Raw genomic sequence first — 21,732 nt, forward strand, 5'->3', positions numbered from 1 at the left:
ACCTTGACCCTTTTAACTAACCCTTCACCTAACCCTAACCTTAAACCCTAGCCTAGCTAACGTTAGCGAGCAAATTAGCTCATTTTCAACTACTTGGCATCTTAGCTAACCCTTTACCTAACCCTAACCTTAAACCCTAGCCTAGCTAACGTTAGCGAGCTAGCTAACCCTTCACCTAACCCTAACCTTAAACCCTAGCCTAGCTAACGTTAGCGAGCTAGCTAACCCTTCACCTAACCCTAACCTTAAACCCTAGCCTAGCTAACGTTAGCGAGCTAGCTAACCCTTCACCTAACCCTAACCATAAACCCTAGCCTAGCCATCTACCTACAATTCGGAACCTATCATACGTTTTTTTGCAGCTTCGTTACCTAAGTTTTGCTATTCGTAACATATTGTACATTTAGCAAATGTGTAACATAATAGAAATTGCAATTCGTAAACTAGCAGACGTGTTTCGCAATTTTCGTAACATATTGTACGTTTTTCAAATTCGTAACATATCATGCAAATTATAATTAGTTAAAATATCATACTAAATGGGTGATGGACATCCCCAAAATAATACATATCATACAAAACATATCATATACAAAGAGAGTATCTCGGGTTTTGCGTAAAGAACAACAGGAAATGCTCTGAGACCAGGTTGAACAAAGACCCCACAGGCTTTTCTTTAACCGGGGAAAGACAGCTACAGAAGACATCAGTAACGAAGTAACGGATGTTAAAAAAGACTGGTGTCATTTCGTGTGTACCGATCTTATTGGCGTATACGTTTATTTCCTGCTCAGAGAAAGTGAGAGCGAGAGATCGAGACGCAGGAGAAATAGTTTGATTTCTGCGCAAGAAAAGTTTTACAGAACAAGTGTCCTTTGCTAAAAAGGTAAGAGTAATCATTTATCATCTAATGCAACAGTATAATGTTTTGCTTGTAGGTTTGAGGAGTTTCCGTGGTAAATTGTCGGGTGATTGACGCAGTTGCAGAGAGATTTGGTCATTTGATGCGCGTTGATTGTCTATAGATGATTTTGCGCGCATTGATAAAGTTGAGGGAAAGCACCTGACATCAGAAAGCCTGCCGTAGGCCTATCTGTAAAAAGTTGTTGTACTTTTGAAAGACATCAGATACAGAAAAGCTTTCCCATTCGGGAAAGAGCTAGGCCTACAGTTGTCTTGTGTGTTGTCTCTACACAGTGGCCCCTTTTTAAATGTTGCTCTAAATGACAACAAACGCTCTCCCCTACGTATTAAGTGTAGGCTTACACTCGTTTCTCTATCGAGGTCCGGTTTAGGTCGTGATTTAGTTGGAGGAAAAAGTAGAGCCTGAACCAGAGACCATGTCAGCAGACCCTGCCTTGCTGTAATGACTAACGATGAGTCGTTCGGGAACGAACGGAAAGTGTTTCTGCAAATACATTAGAACATGATTCTCTGAAGAGGGTGAATCCCCCTGTGCAGGAACATATAACAGTGTGGAGAGTTAATCAATCTGGTCCACGCTGATATTTTCAGTACAGGCCATCTGATAATTTGGCTAAAAATGTATTTCAGCGCGCATTTCCCGATCTGACATAATAACCTGCCTTTTTAGGTTTTACATTGGAGATAGATTTTCATTTTTTTTTTCATGGTTCTAGATCGATTATTAAGCCTTTTGAACGAAGAGACGTTTGGGAGCCATCCATACACGTTTAACCAGCACCCTAGATGGGTCCCATCCCTACGTAGGTGTTTAACCAGCACCCTAGACGGGTCCCATCCCTACGTAGGTGTTTAACCAGCACCCTAGATGGGTCCCATCCCTACGTAGGTGTTTAACCAGCACCCTAGACGGGTCCCATCCCTACACGTTTAACCAGCACCCTAGATGGGTCCCATCCCTACGTAGGTGTTTAACCAGCACCCTAGATGGGTCCCATCCCTACACGTTTAACCAGCACCCTAGATGGGTCCCATCCCTACACGTTTAACCAGCACCCTAGATGGGTCCCATCCCTACGTAGGTGTTTAACCAGCACCCTAGATGGGTCCTATCCCTACGTAGGTGTTTAACCAGCACCCTAGATGGGTCCCATCTCTACGTAGGTGTTTAACCAGCACCCTAGATGGGTCCCATCCCTACACGTTTAACCAGCACCCTAGATGGGTCCCATCCCTACATGTTTAACCAGCACCCTAGATGGGTCCCATCCCTACGTAGGTGTTTAACCAGCACCCTAGATGGGTCCCATCCCTACGTAGGTGTTTAACCAGCACCCTAGATGGGTCCCATCCCTACGTAGGTGTTTAACCAGCACCCTAGATGGGTCCCATCTCTACGTAGGTGTTTAACCAGCACCCTAGATGGGTCCCATCCCTACACGTTTAACCAGCACCCTAGATGGGTCCCATCCCTACGTAGGTGTTTAACCAGCACCCTAGATGGGTCCCATCCCTACACGTTTAACCAGCACCCTAGATGGGTCCCATCCCTACGTAGGTGTTTAACCAGCACCCTAGATGGGTCCCATCCCTACGTAGGTGTTTAACCAGCACCCTAGATGGGTCCCATCCCTACGTAGGTGTTTAACCAGCACCCTAGATGGGTCCCATCCCTACACGTTTAACCAGCACCCTAGACGGGTCCCATCCCTACACGTTTAACCAGCACCCTAGATGGGTCCCATCCCTACACGTTTAACCAGCACTCTAGATGGGTCCCATCCCTACACGTTTAACCAGCACCCTAGATGGGTCCCATCTCTACACGTTTAACCAGCACCCTAGATGGGTCCCATCTCTACACGTTTAACCAGCACCCTAGATGGGTCCCATCCCTATGTAGGTGTTTAACCAGCACCCTAGTAGGCCTAGAGGGCATTACATGTGCTTAGCCTCACTGACACTCAGCACTCTGCCTGCATCCTAAGGAAATAGGGTGCCAAAGTAGTGCACTATATAGGGAATAGGGTACCAAAGTAGTGTACTATATAGGGAATAGGGTGCCAAATTAGTGCACCATATAGGGAATAGGGTGCCAAAGTAGGGCACTATATAGGGAATAGGGTGCCATAGTAGTGCACTATATAGGGAATAGGGTGCCAAAGTAGTGCACTATATAGGGAATAGGGTGCCAAAGTAGTTCACTATATAGGGAATAGGGTGCCAAAGTAGTGCACTATATAGGGAATAGGGTGCCATAGTAGTGCACTATATAGGGAATAGGGTGCCATAGTAGTGCACTATATAGGGAATAGGGTGCCATAGTAGTGCACTATATAGGGAATAGGGTGCCATAGTAGTGCACTATATAGGGAATAGGGTGCCATAGTAGTGCACTATATAGGGAATAGGGTGCCATAGTAGGGCACTATATAGGGAATAGGGTGCCATAGTAGTGCACTATATAGGGAATAGGGTGCCATAGTAGTGCACTATATAGGGAATAGGGTGCCATAGTAGTGCACTATATAGGGAATAGGGTGCCATAGTAGTGCACTATATAGGGAATAGGGTGCCATAGTAGGGCACTATATAGGGAATAGGGTGCCATAGTAGTGCACTATATAGGGAATAGGGTGCCATAGTAGGGCACTATATAGGGAATAGAGTGCCATAGTAGTGCACTATATAGGAAATAGAGTGCCATAGTAGTGCACTATATAGGGAATAGAGTACCATAGTAGTGCACTATATAGGGAATAGGGTGCCATTTGGAGTGCAGATCTCACCAACCCTTCTACCCTGGACCTGATATTTCTGACCAGCGTTCAACATCAATAATGTCAGATGATTCAGATGAATAATAAAGAGTCCCTATGAATCAATATTTAATGATGGTGAATCTGCTCTTTAAAGTCAATCTGTTGAATCTATCTGTGTGTACACTCGGGCGGTGGTCAGAGGCCTGTATAGAGGCCTACTTTGGCACCCTATTCCCTATATAGTGAACTACTTTGGCACCCTATTCCCTATATAGTGAACTACTTTGGCACCCTATTCCCTATATAGTGAACTACTTTGGCACCCTATTCCCTATATAGTGCACTACTTTTAACCTGGTTCCATAGGATCCTGTGATCTGTTCAAAAGTAGTGCACTATCTAGAGGAATAGCAGGGTGCCATTTTGGGACGCAGGTCATCGCTGGAAGTGGGGAGTAGCTCCTAAATACACTGATCTAAGGTCAGTTTTATGTTCTGTCCTCTAATGGTTCAGGTTAGTGTTGAGGGGAGGGGATGCTGATCCTAGATCTGTAGTTCAGGTTAGTATTGGGGGGAGGGGATGCTGATCCTAGATCTGTAGTTCAGGTTAGTGTTGGGGGGAGAGGATGCTGATCCTAGATCTGTAGTTCAGCTGATCCTAGATCTGTAGTTCAGGTTAGTGTTGGGGGGAGAGGATGCTGATCCTAGATCTGTAGTTCAGCTGATCCTAGATCTGTAGTTCAGGTTAGTGTTGGGGGGAGAGGATGCTGATCCTAGATCTGTAGTTCAGCTGATCCTAGATCTGTAGTTCAGGTTAGTGTTGGGGGGAGAGGATGCTGATCCTAGATCTGTAGTTCAGCTGATCCTAGATCTGTAGTTCAGGTTAGTGTTGGGGGGGGGGGGATGCTGATCCTAGATCTGTAGTTCAGGTTAGTGTTGGGGGGAGAGGATGCTGATCCTAGATCTGTAGTTCAGCTGATCCTAGATCTGTAGTTCAGGTTAGTGTTGGGGGGAGAGGATGCTGATCCTAGATCTGTAGTTCAGCTGATCCTAGATCTGTAGTTCAGGTTAGTGTTGGGGGGGGGGGATGCTGATCCTAGATCTGTAGTTCAGGTTAGTGTTGGGGGGAGGGGATGCTGATCCTAGATCTGTAGTTCAGGTTAGTATTGGGGGGAGGGGATGCTGATCCTAGAGCTGTAGTTCAGCTGATCCTAGATCTGTAGTTCAGGTTAATATTGGGGGAAGCTGATCCTAGAGCTGTCGTTCAGCTGATCCTAGATCTGTAGTTCAGCTGATCCTAGAGTAGTTGATAAATTATTATAAGGGACAGTATTATATCTTACTGTGATAAGTATATATAATAACTCAGTTATTACAACCAGTAATAATGCATTAGTCTTTTCTGTTGGCAGTTGGTATGAAACTACAAGTTAATATTGTTGATCAACCCACTGTTGAGAAATGTTGGTCTGTCTTCCTCTTTTGACTCAGCATGTGTGTGTGTGTGTGTGTGTGTGTGTGCCTGCGTGTGTGTGTGTGCCTGCGTGCGTGTGTGTGTGTGTTTGCCCGCTTGTGTGTGTGTTTGCACGTGTGTGTGTGTGTGTGTGTGTGTGTGTTTGAATCTGTGTGTTTGTGTGTGTGTTTTGAATCTGTGTGTGTGTGTGTGTGTGTGTGTGTGTGTGTGTCTTCCTCTCCTCTGAAAATCTTTTTTTGGCATCTTCATTTCCTCCTGAACTGGAGCTAACAGAAGAACCAGTCAGACCAGCTTCTCACTCTCTCACCATCCTCACTGAACATGCCTGCAAACAGGCCTACAAACAGGCCTACAAACAGGCCTACAAACAGACCTACATACAGGCCTACAAACAGGCCTACAAACAGGCCTACAAACAGACCTACAGTCCTGGAGAATTATTGTTCTCCATCCATTAGCTGTTTGTCTTAATATGACCCTCCTCACACCCCTCTATACCACCCCTCTATACCATCCCTCTATACCATCCCTCTATACCAGCCCTCTATACCACCCCTCTATACCACCCCTCTATACCATCCCTCTATACCATCCCTCTATACCAGCCCTCTATACCACCCCTCTATACCACCCCTCTATACCACCCCTCTATACCACCCCTCTATACCACCCCCCTATACCACCCCCCTATACCACCCCTCTATACCACCCCCCTATACCACCCCTCTATACCACCCCCCTATACCAGCCCCTGATACTCCTTAAACCAGTTTATTAACCCCTATCCGACCAGCCCCTTGAGTCTCATTAAACCAGTTTATTAACTCCAATCTGACCATCAGTACAGTGGCATGGTTACGGTTGGCAGTAAACCACATCATTAATCCCAGTTATCTATATAAACATTATAGAGATGCATCTCCTACATGACTCGGTGTATTACGGTGTAGACATCCCATTACTCACTGGGTGGACATTGGTATCCTAGCAACAGGATATAAAAAAATCTGCTTTCTTTGTCAGGAAAACTGAACATAGATTCTGGTGAGGATAAACTGATCCTAGATCTGTGCCTGCTAGAGGACACCTCTACCCAAATCAAAGATTCTGGTGAGGATAAACTGATCCTAGATCTGTGCCTGCTAGAGGACACCTCTACCCAAATCAAAGATTCTGGTGAGGATAAACTGATCCTAGATCTGTGCCTGCTAGAGGAAACTTCTACCCAAATCAATGTTTTATGTTTGCGTACACAGATCTGCAGATGTTATCGCAGGTTCAGCTAAATGCTTGTGTTTGCTAGCTCCAACAAGTGTAGTAATGTCTAGCTATACAAAACATTACACACATAACCCAGGAAATGAAGAAATATCAGAACGAGAAACGTCAGTATCAAAAATAAATATATATACATATATTTATAATCCGGGTCGTTTTTGGTCCTGGATACTGATTGGCTGAAACCCTGTGGTATATCAGACAATATAACATGGGTATGAAACTAAAGGACTTGTTTACTGGTGTAATTACATTGGTAACCTGTTAAAAAATGAGCAATAAGGCTCATCGGGGTTTTGTGGTATATGAGCAATATACCACACGGCTATGGGCTGGTATCCAGGCTGTAGTCTCTCTGCACACGGCTATGGGCTGGTATCCAGGCTGTAGTCTCTGAGAACAGACATATACCACACGGCTAAGGGCTGGTATCCAGGCTGTAGTCTCTCTGATGCGTTGTGTCTGAGAACAGACATATACCACACGGCTAAGGGCTGGTATCCAGGCTGTAGTCTCTCTGATGCGTTGTGTCTGAGAACAGACATATACCACACCTCCTCTGGCCTACGTTGCTTAAATATACATCGATTGTACAAAACATCAGGAACACCTGCTCGTTACATGACAGACTGACCAGGTGAATCCAGGACAGACTGACCAGGTTAATCCAAGACACAGACTCACCAGGTGTTATACATGACATAGACTGACCAGGTGTTATACATGACATAGACTGACCAGGTGTTATACATGACATAGACTGACCAGGTGTTATCCATGACATAGACTGACCAGGTGTTATACATGACATAGACTGACCAGGTGTTATACATGACACAGACTGACCAGGTGTTATACATGACACAGACTGACCAGGTGTTATACATGACACAGACTGACCAGGTGTTATACATGACATAGACTGACCAGGTGTTATACATGACATAGACTGACCAGGTGTTATACATGACATAGACTGACCAGGTGTTATACATGACACAGACTGACTAGGTGTTATACATGACATAGACTGACCAGGTGAATCCAGGTGAAAGCTGTGATCCCTTATTGATGTCACTTTGTTAAATCCACTTCAATCAGAGTCGATGAAGGGGAGGAGACCAGGTTAAAGATGAAGGGGAGGAGACCTGGTTAAAGATGAAGGGGAGGAGACCAGGATAAAGATGAAGGGGAGGAGACCTGGTTAAAGATGAAGGGGAGGAGACCTGGTTAAATATGAAGGGGAGGAGACCAGGTTAAAGATGAAGCGGAGGAGACCTGGTTAAATATGAAGGGGAGGAGACAGGTAAAGATGAAGGGGAGGAGACCTGGTTAAATATGAAGGGGAGGAGACCTGGTTAAATATGAAGGGGAGGAGACAGGTAAAGATGAAGGGGAGGAGACCTGGTTAAATATGAAGGGGAGGAGACAGGTAAAGATGAAGGGGAGGAGACCAGGTTAAATATGAAGGGGAGGAGACCTGGTTAAAGATGAAGGGGAGGAGACCTGGTTAAAGATGAAGGGGAGGAGACAGGTAAAGATGAAGGGGAGGAGACCTGGTTAAATATGAAGGGGAGGAGACAGGTAAAGATGAAGGGGAGGAGACAGGTAAAGATGAAGGGGAGGAGACCTGGTTAAAGATGAAGGGGAGGAGACCTGGTTAAAGATGAAGGGGAGGAGACCTGGTTAAAGATGAAGGGGAGGAGACCTGGTTAAAGATGAAGGGGAGAAGACAGGTTAAAGATGAAGGGGAGGAGACAGGTTAAAGATGAAGGGGAGGAGACCTGGTTAAAGATGAAGGGGAGGAGACCTGGTTAAAGATGAAGGGGAGGAGACCAGGTTAAAGATGAAGGGGAGGAGACGGGGTTAAAGAAGGATTTTTAAGCCTTGAGACAACTGAGACATGGATTGTGTGTGTGTTGCCATTCAGAGGGTGAATGGGCAAGACAACATATTAGTGGCTTTGAACGGGGTATTGTATAAGTAGGTGCCAAGTGCACCAGTTTGTGTCAAGAACTGAAACTCTGCTGGGTTTTCCCACGCACAACAGCTTCCTGTGTTTATCAAGAATAGTCAAACACCCGAAAGGACATCCAGCCAACTGGACACAACTGTGGGAACCATTGGAGTCAACATGGGCCAGGATCCCTGTGGAACGCAGGGAGGCAGTTCTGAAGGCAACTCAATATTAGTTCTTGTTCATGTTTGTACACTCAGTGTATAGATGGTGTGTATGGATGGTGTGTATAGATGGTGTGTATGGATGGTGTGTATAGATGGTGTGTGTATGGATGGTGTGTATGGGTGGTGTGTATAGATGGTGTGTGTATAGATGGTGTGTATATAGATGGTGTGTATGGATGGTGTGTATAGATGGTGTGTATAGATGGTGTGTGTATAGATGGTGTGTATAGATGGTGTGTATGGATGGTGTGTATAGATGGTGTGTATAGGATGGTGTGTATAGACAGTAGTTATATAGGATGGTGTGTATAGACAGTAGTTATATATAGGATGGTGTGTATAGACAGTAGTTATATATAGGATGGTGTGTATAGACAGTAGTTATATAGGATGAACCATGACTAGAATACAGTATATACATATGAAGTGGACAACAGTAGTTATATAGGATGAACCAGGACTAGAATACAGTATATACATATGAAGTGGACAGCAGTAGTTATATAGGATGAACCATGACTAGAATACAGTATATACATATGAAGTGGACAACAGTAGTTATATAGGATGAACCAGGACTAGAATACAGTATATACATATGAAGTGGACAACAGTAGTTATATAGGATGAACCATGACTAGAATACAGTATATACATATGAAGTGGACAGCAGTAGTTATATAGGATGAACTAGAATACAGTATATACATATGAAGTGGACAACAGTAGTTATATAGGATGAACCATGACTAGAATACAGTATATACATATGAAGTGGACAACAGTAGTTATATAGGATGAACTAGAATACAGTATATACATATGAAGTGGACAGCAGTAGTTATATAGGATGAACTAGAATACAGTATATACATATGAAGTGGACAGCAGTAGTTATATAGGATGAACCAGGACTAGAATACAGTATATACATATGAAGTGGACAACAGTAGTTATATAGGATGAACCATGACTAGAATACAGTATATACATATGAAGTGGACAACAGTAGTTATATAGGATGAACCAGGACTAGAATACAGTATATACATATGAAGTGGACAACAGTAGTTATATAGGATGAACCAGGACTAGAATACAGTATATACATATGAAGTGGACAACAGTAGTTATATAGGATGAACCATGACTAGAATACAGTATATACCAGTGTTCAGTGACTCTATGTACATAGGGCAGCGGTCTCTAAGGTGCAGGGTAGGGTACCGGGTGATAGTCGGTTAGTGACAGTGGTATTGGGGTTGAACAGGCCAGGTCTCGGGTGGCTGAGGTCCTTGAAAACTGGTTACCAAAGTAATTAAAACAGTAAATAAGTAATTTTTAAAAAATTTAAATTAATTACTGTTTAAATTACGTGGTGTCGGTGTCCTGGAGGGCAGGTAGTTTTCCCCCGGTGATGCGTTGGGCAGATCTCACTACCCTCTGGAGAGCCCTGCGGTTGTGGGCGGTGCAGTTGCCGTACCAGGCGGTGATACAGCCCGACAGGATGCTCTCCATTGTGCATCTGTAAACGTTTGTGAGGGTCTTAGGTGCCAAGCCAAATGAGGTTGAAGAGGTGCTGTTGTGCCTTCTTCACCACGCTGCCAGTGTGGGGGGACCATTTCAGGTCCTCAGTGATGTGGACGCAGAGGAACTTAAGGCTTTCGACCCTGTCCACTGCCGTCGATGTGGACGGGGCCGAGCTGTCTCTGCTGTCTCCTGTAGTCTCTGCTGTCTCTGCTGTCTCCTGTAGTCCCTGATCAGCTCTGTCGTTTAGTTGACGTTAAGGGACAGGTTATTTTCCTGGCACCACTCCTCCAGGGCCCTCAGCTTAGAGGGCACTATGATGTTGAAGGCTGAGCTTAGAGGGCACTATGATGTTGAAGGCTCAGCTTAGAGGGCACTATGGTGTTGAAGGCTGAGCTTAGAGGGCACTATGATGTTGAAGGCTGAGATTAGAGGGCACTATGATGTTGAAGGCTGAGCTTAGAGGGCACTATGGTGTTGAAGGCTCAGCTTAGAGGGCACTATGGTGTTGAAGGCTCAGCTTAGAGGGCACTATGGTGTTGAAGGCTCAGCTTAGAGGGCACTATGATGTTGAAGGCGGGGCCAGGATGAATTGATGAAAAACATTCCTTCCAGGGGTTTGGAACCTAAATGTTCCAATCGTTTGGTTCTGAACAGAACCGTCATATGTTCAGTTCTGTTCCACTGTTCCGACCAGCAAAAGACAGTTCTGAACCGGTTATAACCCCCCCCCCCCCCAAAAAAAAGTATTGGTTTATATCGTTCCTTTTTAAACCTTTGAAATAAATCACAAATAACATTTAGCTGGACATTAAATGACTTCAGGATAGAGCAGCTTCCTGTGGAGCAAGAAAACCATGGACAGACCAGTGTAGTGTACGAGATGACACTGGGCATGTTGTTGTTATCTGAATTAGGCCGAGGGGGGAGCGGCTTCTGTTGAAGGCCTTCTGCTTCTGTGAAGGCCTTCTGCTTCTGTGAAGGCCTTCTGCTTCTGTGAAGGCCTCTCGTACAAGACAGCACAGCGTAAAATAGAAAGTGACATTTTTCCTGAAGAATTGTGTGCTTGATTCAGCTGTCCAGACGCATGTTATTCAGAGGTCAACAAACTGACATCATAAAGCAAACATTCCCAGAAGTTATTTTCCCACCATAGTAGAACTACAATGTATTTAAATAACAGTGTAATCTGATCCCAGGCCTGGGATTCAACCCGTATTTAAATAACAGTGTAATCTGATCCCAGGCCTGGATTCAACCCGTATTTAAATAACAGTGTAATCTGATCCCAGGCCTGGGATTCAACCCGTATTTAAATAACAGTGTAATCTGATCCCAGGCCTGGGATTCAACCCGTATTTAAATAACAGTGTAATCTGATCCCAGGCCTGGATTCAACCCGTATTTAAATAACAGTGTAATCTGATCCCAGGCCTGGATTCAGAAGGAGAGTGGATGGAGAGGGGGAGAGGAGGAGAGTGGATGGAGGGGGAGGGAGGAGGAGAGTGGATGGAGGGGGAGGGAGGAGGAGAGTGGATATAGAGGGAGAGAGGAGGAGAGTGGATGGAGAGGGAGAGAGGAGGAGAGTGGATGGAGAGGGAGAGAGGAGGAGAGTGGATGGAGAGGGAGAGAGGAGGAGAGTGAATGGAGAGGGAGAGAGGAGGAGAGTGGATGGAGAGGAGGAGAGTGGATGGAGAGGGGGAGAGGAGGAGAGTGGATGGAGGGGGAGGGAGGAGAGTGGATGGAGGAGACGGAGAGTGGATGGAGAGGGGGAGAGGAGGAGAGTGGATGGAGAGGGAGGGAGGAGAGTGGATGGAGAGGGAGAGAGGAGGAGAGTGGATGGAGAGGGAGAGAGGAGGAGAGTGGAGGGAGAGAGGAGGAGAGTGGATGGAGAGGGAGAGAGGAGGAGAGTGGATGGAGAGGGAGGAAGGAGAGTGGATGGAGAGGGAGAGAGGAGGAGAGTGGATGGAGAGGGAGAGAGGAGAGTGGATGGAGAGGGAGAGAGGAGAAGAGTGGATAGAGAGGGAGAGAGGAGGAGAGTGGATGGAGAGGGAGAGAGGAGGAGAGTGGATGGAGAGGGAGAGAGGAGGAGAGTGGATGGAGAGGGAGAGAAGAGGACAGTGGATGGAGAGGGAGGGAGGAGAGTGGATGGAGAGGGAGAGAGGAGGAGAGTGGATGGAGAGGGAGAGTAGACGGAGAGTGGATGAAGAGGGAGAGAGGAGGAGAGTGGAACGAGAGGGAGAGAAGAGGAGAGTGGATGGAGAGGGAGAGAGGAGGAGAGTGGATAGAGAGGGAGAGAGGAGAGTGGATGGAGAGGGAGAGAGGAGAGTGGATGGAGAGGGAGAGAAGAGGAGAGTGGATGGAGAGGGAGAGAGGAGGAGAGTGGATATAGAGGGAGAGAGGAGAGTGGATATAGAGGGAGAGAGGAGAGTGGATGGAGAGGGAGAGAGGAGAGTGGATGGCGAGGGAGAGAGGAGGAGAGTGGATGGAGAGGGAGAGAAGAGGAGAGTGGATGGAGAGGGAGAGAGGAGAGTGGATGGAGAGGGAGAGAGGAGAGTGGATGGAGGGAGGAGAATGAGAGTGGATGGAGAGGGAGAGAGGGAGGAGAGTGGATGGATGGAGGAGAGGGAGAGTGGCTTGTGTACCGAGGAAGCAAAAAAAAGAGAGCATGAGAGAGTGGGAGAATGGGAGTGAGCGAAAGCAAGCAAGCCAGGGAGGGAGGGAGGGAGGGAGGGTGGGAAGGGGGAAAGATGAGCTCATTGCAGTCACTGGGTTGGTGACTGAAGGAGGGAGGGAGGAGGATGGGGGGGAGAGGATAGAGGGGAGAGGATAGAGGGAGAGGAGGAGGAGAGGAGGCAGAGGTTTAGCTACTTCTGTCTGAGAATCGATAGCTAGAATGGCTCCAGCACACAGAACTGTAGACAGGGCTAGCATCTCCCTTTGCATCTCTAACCAAATACAAATAGGAATGAACATTTCTCCTTTAGCATCTTAAGCTAACTGAATATGATTTTCAAAATGAGCCGTTAGCATTTCCAATGTAAATCGATAGAGGACTTAGCATTTAGTCAATGACATCATCGGGTGTCACTATGCTACCGTGCTAGCTTACACATTTTGTAGGGAGCCGGCACAGACACTCCTCTCTCTCTCTCTCTCTCTCTCGCTCTTTTTTTTCTCTCTCTCTCTCTCTCTCTCTCTCTCTCTCTCTCTCTCGCTCTTTTTCTCTCTCTCGCTCTCTCTCTCTCACTCTTTTTCTCTCTCTCGCTCTCTCTCTCTCTGACTCGCTCTCTCTCCTTCACAGACGCTCTATCCCTCTCATCCCCACCCACACCCAAGGATTCTCCCTCTCCCTCCCTCTCTCTCTCTCTCTCTCTCTCTCTCTCTCTGTCGATATCTGTCCTGTTAGGAGAAGAAGGGATGCTTGTTTCTTGATTCCTCTGTTTAAAAGGACTCTTTTTGATACTGTTGACTTGAAACCGTCTGCGTGCTGGTTACTTTGCCCTACCTGTGGAGGATCCCGGTAGTCAGCCAGCCTCTGGAGCGTGTGTAGCCCCAGCAGCAGCCACCATGCTGGGCTTGGATGTGTGTGAGTTTGGGGGTCAGGTTCTGGAGCTTCTCTGGCTAACCATGTGTTACCAAGGTAACAACACTGCCTTTTATGCTGTTTTACCTGTGTGTGTGTGTGTGTGTGTGTGTGTGTGTGTGTGTGTGTGTGTGTCTTTCTGTCTAGTCTGTACAGTGTAGATTATCTTCTGTGTGTGTGTATATATATATATGATCAGTCTCTAGGTGGTTGGAGATGGTTTTATGTTTGATATGATAAGACAAGCCAAAGGTGGTTCATATTGTATTGGTCCTGTGTGTGTTGTGGTGTGTGTTGTGGTGTGTGTGTGTGTTGTGGTGTGGTGTGTGTGTGTGTTGTGGTGTCTGTTGTAATTTCATGTCTCAGGACTTGTTGTATCAGGGCTTTTCTGTTCACGCACTCCTGGTTGTCTGCCAATTGGGCGTGTGTGTGTGTGTGTGTGTGTGTGTGTCAGCTGAATGATGTCACCACATCTACCCCCCCCCCCCCTGTCAAAAGTGATGGATGAGATTGTGTGTGAGTGTGGGGGGGACGGGGGAAGACACATGTTACACTGAGTGAATCAATTAGACGGCATGTTCTCCCCAAGGTGTTGGTGTAGACGCGTTTGTTCCTTCTGTGTTGGTGTGTAGATGTGTTTGTTCCTTCTGTGTTGGTGTGTAGATGCGTTTGTTCCTTCTGTGTTGGTGTGTAGATGCGTTTGTTCCGTCTGTGTTGGTGTGTAGATGCGTGAGCTGGTTCATGTGTTGGTGTAGATGCGTTTGTTCCTTCTGTGTTGGTGTGTAGATGTGTTTGTTCCTTCTGTGTTGGTGTGTAGATGCGTTTGTTCCGTCTGTGTTGGTGTGTAGATGCGTGAGCTGGTTCATGTGTTGGTGTAGATGCGTTTGTTCCTTCTGTGTTGGTGTGTAGATGTGTTTGTTCCTTCTGTGTTGGTGTGTAGATGCGTTTGTTCCGTCTGTGTTGGTGTGTAGATGCGTGAGCTGGTTCGTGTGTTGGTGTAGATGCGTGAGCTGGTTCGTGTGTTGGTGTAGATGCGTGAGTTGGTTCTGTGTGTTGGTGTAGATGCGTGAGTTGGTTCTGTGTGTTGGTGTAGATGCGTGAGTTGGTTCTGTGTGTGTGTACTACCCCCAGTTGCCTTCTGAGTGTATCCAGTAAAATGCATTGGCCCATGTAACAGTCTCATGAAGGGAAATGAGAGAGACAGAGACAGACAGAGAGAGAGACAGAGAGACAGAGACAGAGAGAGAGACAGAGAGACAGAGACAGAGACAGAGACAGAGACAGAGAGACAGAGACAGAGAGACAGAGACAGAGAGACAGAGACAGAGAGACAGAGAGACAGAGACAGAGAGAGAGACAGAGAGAGAGACAGAGAGAGAGACAGAGACTAATATCCTCCCTACGACATACAGTAGTAGTACAACCAACCTATTACTGTGTGTGTGTGTTTGTGTGTGAGAATGTCAGTGTGTGTTTGTGAGCACCTGCCTGTGTGTGTGAGTATCAGTGTTTGTACCTGAGGGGACTCCTAGTAATAAAGGGGAGACCCCCCCCCCCTCCTCCTCTGTTTGAGGCCGTCATTGTAAATAAGAATTTGTTCTTCATCAACCCTTCGCTAAGCCCCGCCCCAGAACCAATCGCAACATTCTAATGGACAGCAACTGTCGTCGACCCTTCGCTAAGCCCCGCCCCAGAACCAATCGCAACATTCTAATGGACAGCAACTGTCGTCGACCCTTCGCTAAGCCCCGCCCCAGAACCAATCGCAACATTCTAATGGACAACAACTGACGTCGACCCTTCGCTAAGCCCCGCCCCAGAACCAATCGCAACATTCTAATGGACAGCAACTGCCGTCGACCCTTCGCTAAGCCCCGCCCCAGAACCAATCGCAACATTCTAATGGACAGCAACTGCCGTCGACCCTTCGCTAAGCCCCGCCCCAGAACCAATCGCAACATTCTAATGGACAGCAACTGTCGTCGACCCTTCGCTAAGCCCCGCCCCAGAACTAATCGCAACATTCCAATGGACAGCAACTGCCGTCGACCCTTCGCTAAGCCCCGCCCCAGAACCAATCACAACAATCCAATGGACAGCAACTGCCGTCGACCCTTCGCTAAGCCCCGCCCCAGAACCAATCGCAACATTCTAATGGACAGCAACTGCCGTCGACCCTTCGCTAAGCCCCGCCCCAGAACCAATCGCAACATTCCAATGGACAGCAACTGCCGTCGACCCTTCGCTAAGCCCCGCCCCAGAACCAATCACAACATTCCAATGGACAACAACTGCCGTCGACCCTTCGCTAAGCCCCGCCCCAGAACAAATCACAACATTCCAATGGACAACAACTGCCGTCGACCCTTCGCTAAGCCCCGCCCCAGAACCAATCACAACAGTTCAGTTGAATGCATTCAGTTGTACAGCTGACTAGGTCTCCCCCTCTTTCCCTTTCCAACAGCCTTCTGATTAGCAAGAGGTTGTCTGTGTTTCATTTCATTGTGTATGAGAAACATTGTTCAATTTCATTGGAAGGGGATTTTCGCCAGTGGTTGAATGAGGAATTTGGCTTCCCGGGAAAATGTTGTCTGTGGTCTAAACAGCGAATGTGCAAATGAACTTGCCTGGTTAAATACAGGTTGAAAAATAAATAATCCCCAGCTGCAGGCTGTTGGTTTTTACTGTAATTCAGTAGAGAGCCATGATGCCCAGTCCTGACTGTTGGTTTTTACTGTAATTCAGTAGAGAGCCATGATTCCCAGTCCTGACTGTTGGTTTTTACTGTAATTCAGTAGAGAGCCATGATGCCCAGTCCTGACTGTTGGTTTTTACTGTAATTCAGTAGAGAGCCATGATGCCCAGTCCTGACTGTTGGTTTTTACTGTAATTCAGTAGAGAGCCATGATTCCCAGTCCTGACTGTTGGTTTTTACTGTAATTCAGTAGAGAACCATGATGCCCAGTCCTGACTGTTGGTTTGTACTGTAATTCAGTAGAGAGCCATGATGCCCAGTCCTGACTGTTGGTTTTTACTGTAATTCAGTAGAGAGCCATGATGCCCAGCCCTGACTGTTGGTTTTTACTGTAATTCAGTAGAGAGCCATGATTCCCAGTCCTGACTGTTGGTTTTTACTGTAATTCAGTAGAGAGCCATGATTCCCAGTCCTCACTCAAATGTTTATGCGAAGCTCCAATGACGTCAGTACTTGATTCCCACCACAGTGTGAATCTGACAAAGCTACTCTCTCCCCGCTGACCAGTTATGGTATTACCCCAAAACTACTCCCTCCCCGCTGACCAGTTATGGTATTACCCCAAAACTACTCTCTCCCCGCTGACCAGTTATGGTATTACCCCAAAACTACTCTCTCCCCGCTGACCATACATGGTATTACCCCAAAACTACTCTCTCCCCGCTGACCAGTTATGGTATTACCCCAAAACTACTCCCTCCCCGCTGACCAGTTATGGTATTACCCCAAAACTACTCCCTCCCCGCTGACCAGTTATGGTATTACCCCAAAACTACTCTCTCCCCGCTGACCAGTTATGGTATTACCCCAAAACTACTCCCTCCCCGCTGACCAGTTATGGTATTACCCCAAAACTACTCTCTCCCCGCTGACCAGTTATGGTATTACCCCAAAACTACTCTCTCCCCGCTGACCAGTTATGGTATTACCCCAAAACTACTCCCTCCCCGCTGACCATACATGGTATTACCCCAAAACTACTCTCTCCCCGCTGACCAGTTATGGTATTACCCCAAAACTACTCCCTCCCCGCTGACCATACATGGTATTACCCCAAAACTACTCTCTCCCCGCTGACCAGTTATGGTATTACCCCAAAACTACTCCCTCCCCGCTGACCAGTTATGGTATTACCCCAAAACTACTCCCTCCCCGCTGACCAGTTATGGTATTACCCCAAAACTACTCTCTCCCCGCTGACCAGTTATGGTATTACCCCAAAACTACTCTCTCCCCGCTGACCAGTTATGGTATTACCCCAAAACTACTCCCTCCCCGCTGACCAGTTATGGTATTACCCCAAAACTACTCTCTCCCTGCTGACCATACATGGTATTACCCCAAAACTACTCTCTCCCCGCTGACCAGTTATGGTATTACCCCAAAACTACTCCCTCTCCGCTGACCAGTTATGGTATTACCCCAAAACTACTCTCTCCCCGCTGACCAGTTATGGTATTACCCCAAAACTACTCTCTCCCCGCTGACCAGTTATGGTATTACCCCAAAACTACTCCCTCCCCGCTGACCAGTTATGGTATTACCCCAAAACTACTCTCTCCCCGCTGACCAGTTATGGTATTACCCCAAAACTACTCCCTCCCCGCTGACCAGTTATGGTATTACCCCAAAACTACTCTCTCCCCGCTGACCAGTTATGGTATTACCCCAAAACTACTCTCTCCCCGCTGACCAGTTATGGTATTACCCCAAAACTACTCCCTCCCCGCTGACCATACATGGTATTACCCCAAAACTACTCTCTCCCCGCTGACCAGTTATGGTATTACCCCAAAACTACTCCCTCCCCGCTGACCATACATGGTATTACCCCAAAACTACTCTCTCCCCGCTGACCAGTTATGGTATTACCCCAAAACTACTCCCTCCCCGCTGACCAGTTATGGTATTACCCCAAAACTACTCCCTCCCCGCTGACCAGTTATGGTATTACCCCAAAACTACTCTCTCCCCGCTGACCAGTTATGGTATTACCCCAAAACTACTCTCTCCCCGCTGACCAGTTATGGTATTACCCCAAAACTACTCCCTCCCCGCTGACCAGTTATGGTATTACCCCAAAACTACTCTCTCCCTGCTGACCATACATGGTATTACCCCAAAACTACTCTCTCCCCGCTGACCAGTTATGGTATTACCCCAAAACTACTCCCTCTCCGCTGACCAGTTATGGTATTACCCCAAAACTACTCTCTCCCCGCTGACCAGTTATGGTATTACCCCAAAACTACTCTCTCCCCGCTGACCAGTTATGGTATTACCCCAAAACTACTCCCTCCCCGCTGACCAGTTATGGTATTACCCCAAAACTACTCTCTCCCCGCTGACCAGTTATGGTATTACCCCAAAACTACTCCCTCCCCGCTGACCAGTTATGGTGTTACCCCAAAACTACTCCCTCCCCGCTGACCAGTTATGGTATTACCCCAAAACTACTCTCTCCCCGCTGACCAGTTATGGTATTACCCCAAAACTACTCTCTCCCCGCTGACCAGTTATGGTATTACCCCAAAACTACTCCCTCCCCGCTGACCAGTTATGGTATTACCCCAAAACTACTCTCTCCCCGCTGACCAGTTATGGTATTACCCCAAAACTACTCTCTCCCCGCTGACCATACATGGTATTACCCCAAAACTACTCCCTCCCCGCTGACCAGTTATGGTATTACCCCAAAACTACTCTCTCCCCGCTGACCAGTTATGGTATTACCCCAAAACTACTCCCTCCCCGCTGACCAGTTATGGTATTACCCCAAAACTACTCCCTCCCCGCTGACCAGTTATGGTATTACCCCAAAACTACTCTCTCCCCGCTGACCAGTTATGGTATTACCCCAAAACTACTCTCTCCCCGCTGACCAGTTATGGTATTACCCCAAAACTACTCCCTCCCCGCTGACCAGTTATGGTATTACCCCAAAACTACTCTCTCCCTGCTGACCATACATGGTATTACCCCAAAACTACTCTCTCCCCACTGACCAGTTATGGTATTACCCCAAAACTACTCCCTCCCCGCTGACCAGTTATGGTATTACCCCAAAACTACTCTCTCCCCGCTGACCAGTTATGGTATTACCCCAAAACTACTCTCTCCCCGCTGACCAGTTATGGTATTACCCCAAAACTACTCTCTCCCCGCTGACCAGTTATGGTATTACCCCAAAACTACTCCCTCCCCGCTGACCAGTTATGGTATTACCCCAAAACTACTCTCTCCCCGCTGACCAGTTATGGTATTACCCCAAAACTACTCCCTCCCCGCTGACCAGTTATGGTATTACCCCAAAACTACTCTCTCCCCGCTGACCAGTTATGGTATTACCCCAAAACTACTCCCTCCCCGCTGACCAGTTATGGTATTACCCCAAAACTACTCTCTCCCCGCTGACCAGTTATGGTATTACCCCAAAACTACTCCCTCCCCGCTGACCAGTTATGGTGTTACCCCAAAACTACTCCCTCCCCGCTGACCAGTTATGGTATTACCCCAAAACTACTCTCTCCCCGCTGACCAGTTATGGTATTACCCCAAAACTACTCTCTCCCCGCTGACCAGTTATGGTATTACCCCAAAACTACTCCCTCCCCGCTGACCAGTTATGGTATTACCCCAAAACTACTCTCTCCCCGCTGACCAGTTATGGTATTACCCCAAAACTACTCTCTCCCCGCTGACCATACATGGTATTACCCCAAAACTACTCCCTCCCCGCTGACCAGTTATGGTATTACCCCAAAACTACTCTCTCCCCGCTGACCAGTTATGGTATTACCCCAAAACTACTCTCTCCCCGCTGACCAGTTATGGTATTACCCCAAAACTACTCCCTCCCCGCTGACCAGTTATGGTATTACCCCAAAACTACTCTCTCCCCGCTGACCAGTTATGGTATTACCCCAAAACTACTCTCTCCCCGCTGACCATACATGGTATTACCCCAAAACTACTCCCTCCCCGCTGACCAGTTATGGTATTACCCCAAAACTACTCTCTCCCCGCTGACCATACATGGTATTACCCCAAAACTACTCTCCCCACTCTGACCATACATGGTATTACCCCAAAACTACTCCCCCCCCCCCCTTTGACCATACATGGTATTACCCCAAAACTACTCCCCCCCCCCCCCCCTTTGACCATACATGGTATTACCACAAAGTGTTCTCAGTTGGACTGTTACAGTATAGTGACTCAGTTAGTGACTCAGTTACAGTGACTCAGTTACAGTATAGTGACTTAGTTACAGTGACTCAGTTACAGTGACTCAGTTATAGTGACTTGTCTGGATTCAGTCAATTGGACTCAGTCGGTTGGACTCAGTTTAGGTCAGTTGGACTCAGTTTAGGTCAGTTGGATTCAGTCAGTTGGACTTAGTTTAGGTCAGTTGGACTCAGTCGGTTGGACTCAATTTATGTCAGTTGGATTCAGTCAGTTGGACTCAGTTTAGGACAGTTGGGCTCAGTTTAGGACAGTTGGACTCAGTCGGTTGGACTCAGTTTAGGACAGTTGGACTCAGTTGGTTGGACTCAGTTTAGGACAGTTGGACTCAGTTTAGGACAGTTGGACTCAGTCAGTTGGACTCAGTCAGTTGGACTCAGTCAGTTGGACTCAGTTTAGGACAGTTGGACTCAGTTTAGGACAGTTGGACTCAGTCAGTTGGACTCAGTCAGGTGGACTCAGTTTAGGACAGTTGGACTCAGTCAATTGGACTCAGTCAGTTGGATTCAGTCAGTTGGACTCAGTTTAGGTCAGTTGGACTCAGTCAGTTGGACTCAGTTTAGGTCAGTTGGACTCAGTCAGTTGGACTCAGTCAGGTGGACTCAGTTTAGGACAGTTGGACTCAGTCAGTTGGACTCAGTTTAGGTCAGTTGGACTCAGTTTAGGACAGTTGGACTCAGTCAGTTGGACTCAGTTTAGGTCAGTTGGACTCAGTCAGTTGGACTCAGTTTAGGTCAGTTGGACTCAGTTTAGGACAGTTGGACTCAGTCGGTTGGACTCAGTTTAGGACAGTTGGACTCAGTCGGTTGGACTCAGTCAGTTGGATTCAATCAGTTGGACTCAGTTTAGGTCAGTTGGACTCAGTCAGTTGGACTCAGTTTAGGTCAGTTGGACTCAGTCAGTTGGACTCAGTTTAGGACAGTTGGACTCAGTCGGTTGGACTCAGTTTAGGACAGTTGGACTCAGTCGGTTGGACTCAGTCAGTTGGATTCAATCAG

General features: G+C 47.1%; 1 protein-coding gene across 2 annotated transcripts in view; it reads left to right on the forward strand.

The window, feature by feature from the left end:
• Positions 1–621: 621 nt before the first annotated feature.
• Positions 622–21,732, forward strand: part of arhgdig (Rho GDP dissociation inhibitor gamma) — a 49,725-nt gene continuing 28,614 nt past the window's right edge. Inside the window, exon 1 of one of the 2 annotated variants that reach the window (XM_090197899.1) lies at positions 622–886. Coding sequence is in view for 1 of the 2 variants with exons in the window: in XM_090197898.1 (XP_090054024.1) it covers positions 13,719–13,791 (73 nt within the window). In the remaining variant the exon portion in view is untranslated. Of the gene's footprint in view, positions 887–12,906; positions 13,792–21,732 lie in introns of those variants that run through there. The other variant, XM_090197898.1, reaches the window with a different exon arrangement.

This window comes from Oncorhynchus mykiss, chromosome 13 (assembly GCF_057628025.1).
Source record: "Oncorhynchus mykiss isolate SJ-2025 chromosome 13, ASM5762802v1, whole genome shotgun sequence".
NCBI classification, from domain to species: Eukaryota; Metazoa; Chordata; class Actinopteri; order Salmoniformes; family Salmonidae; genus Oncorhynchus; species Oncorhynchus mykiss.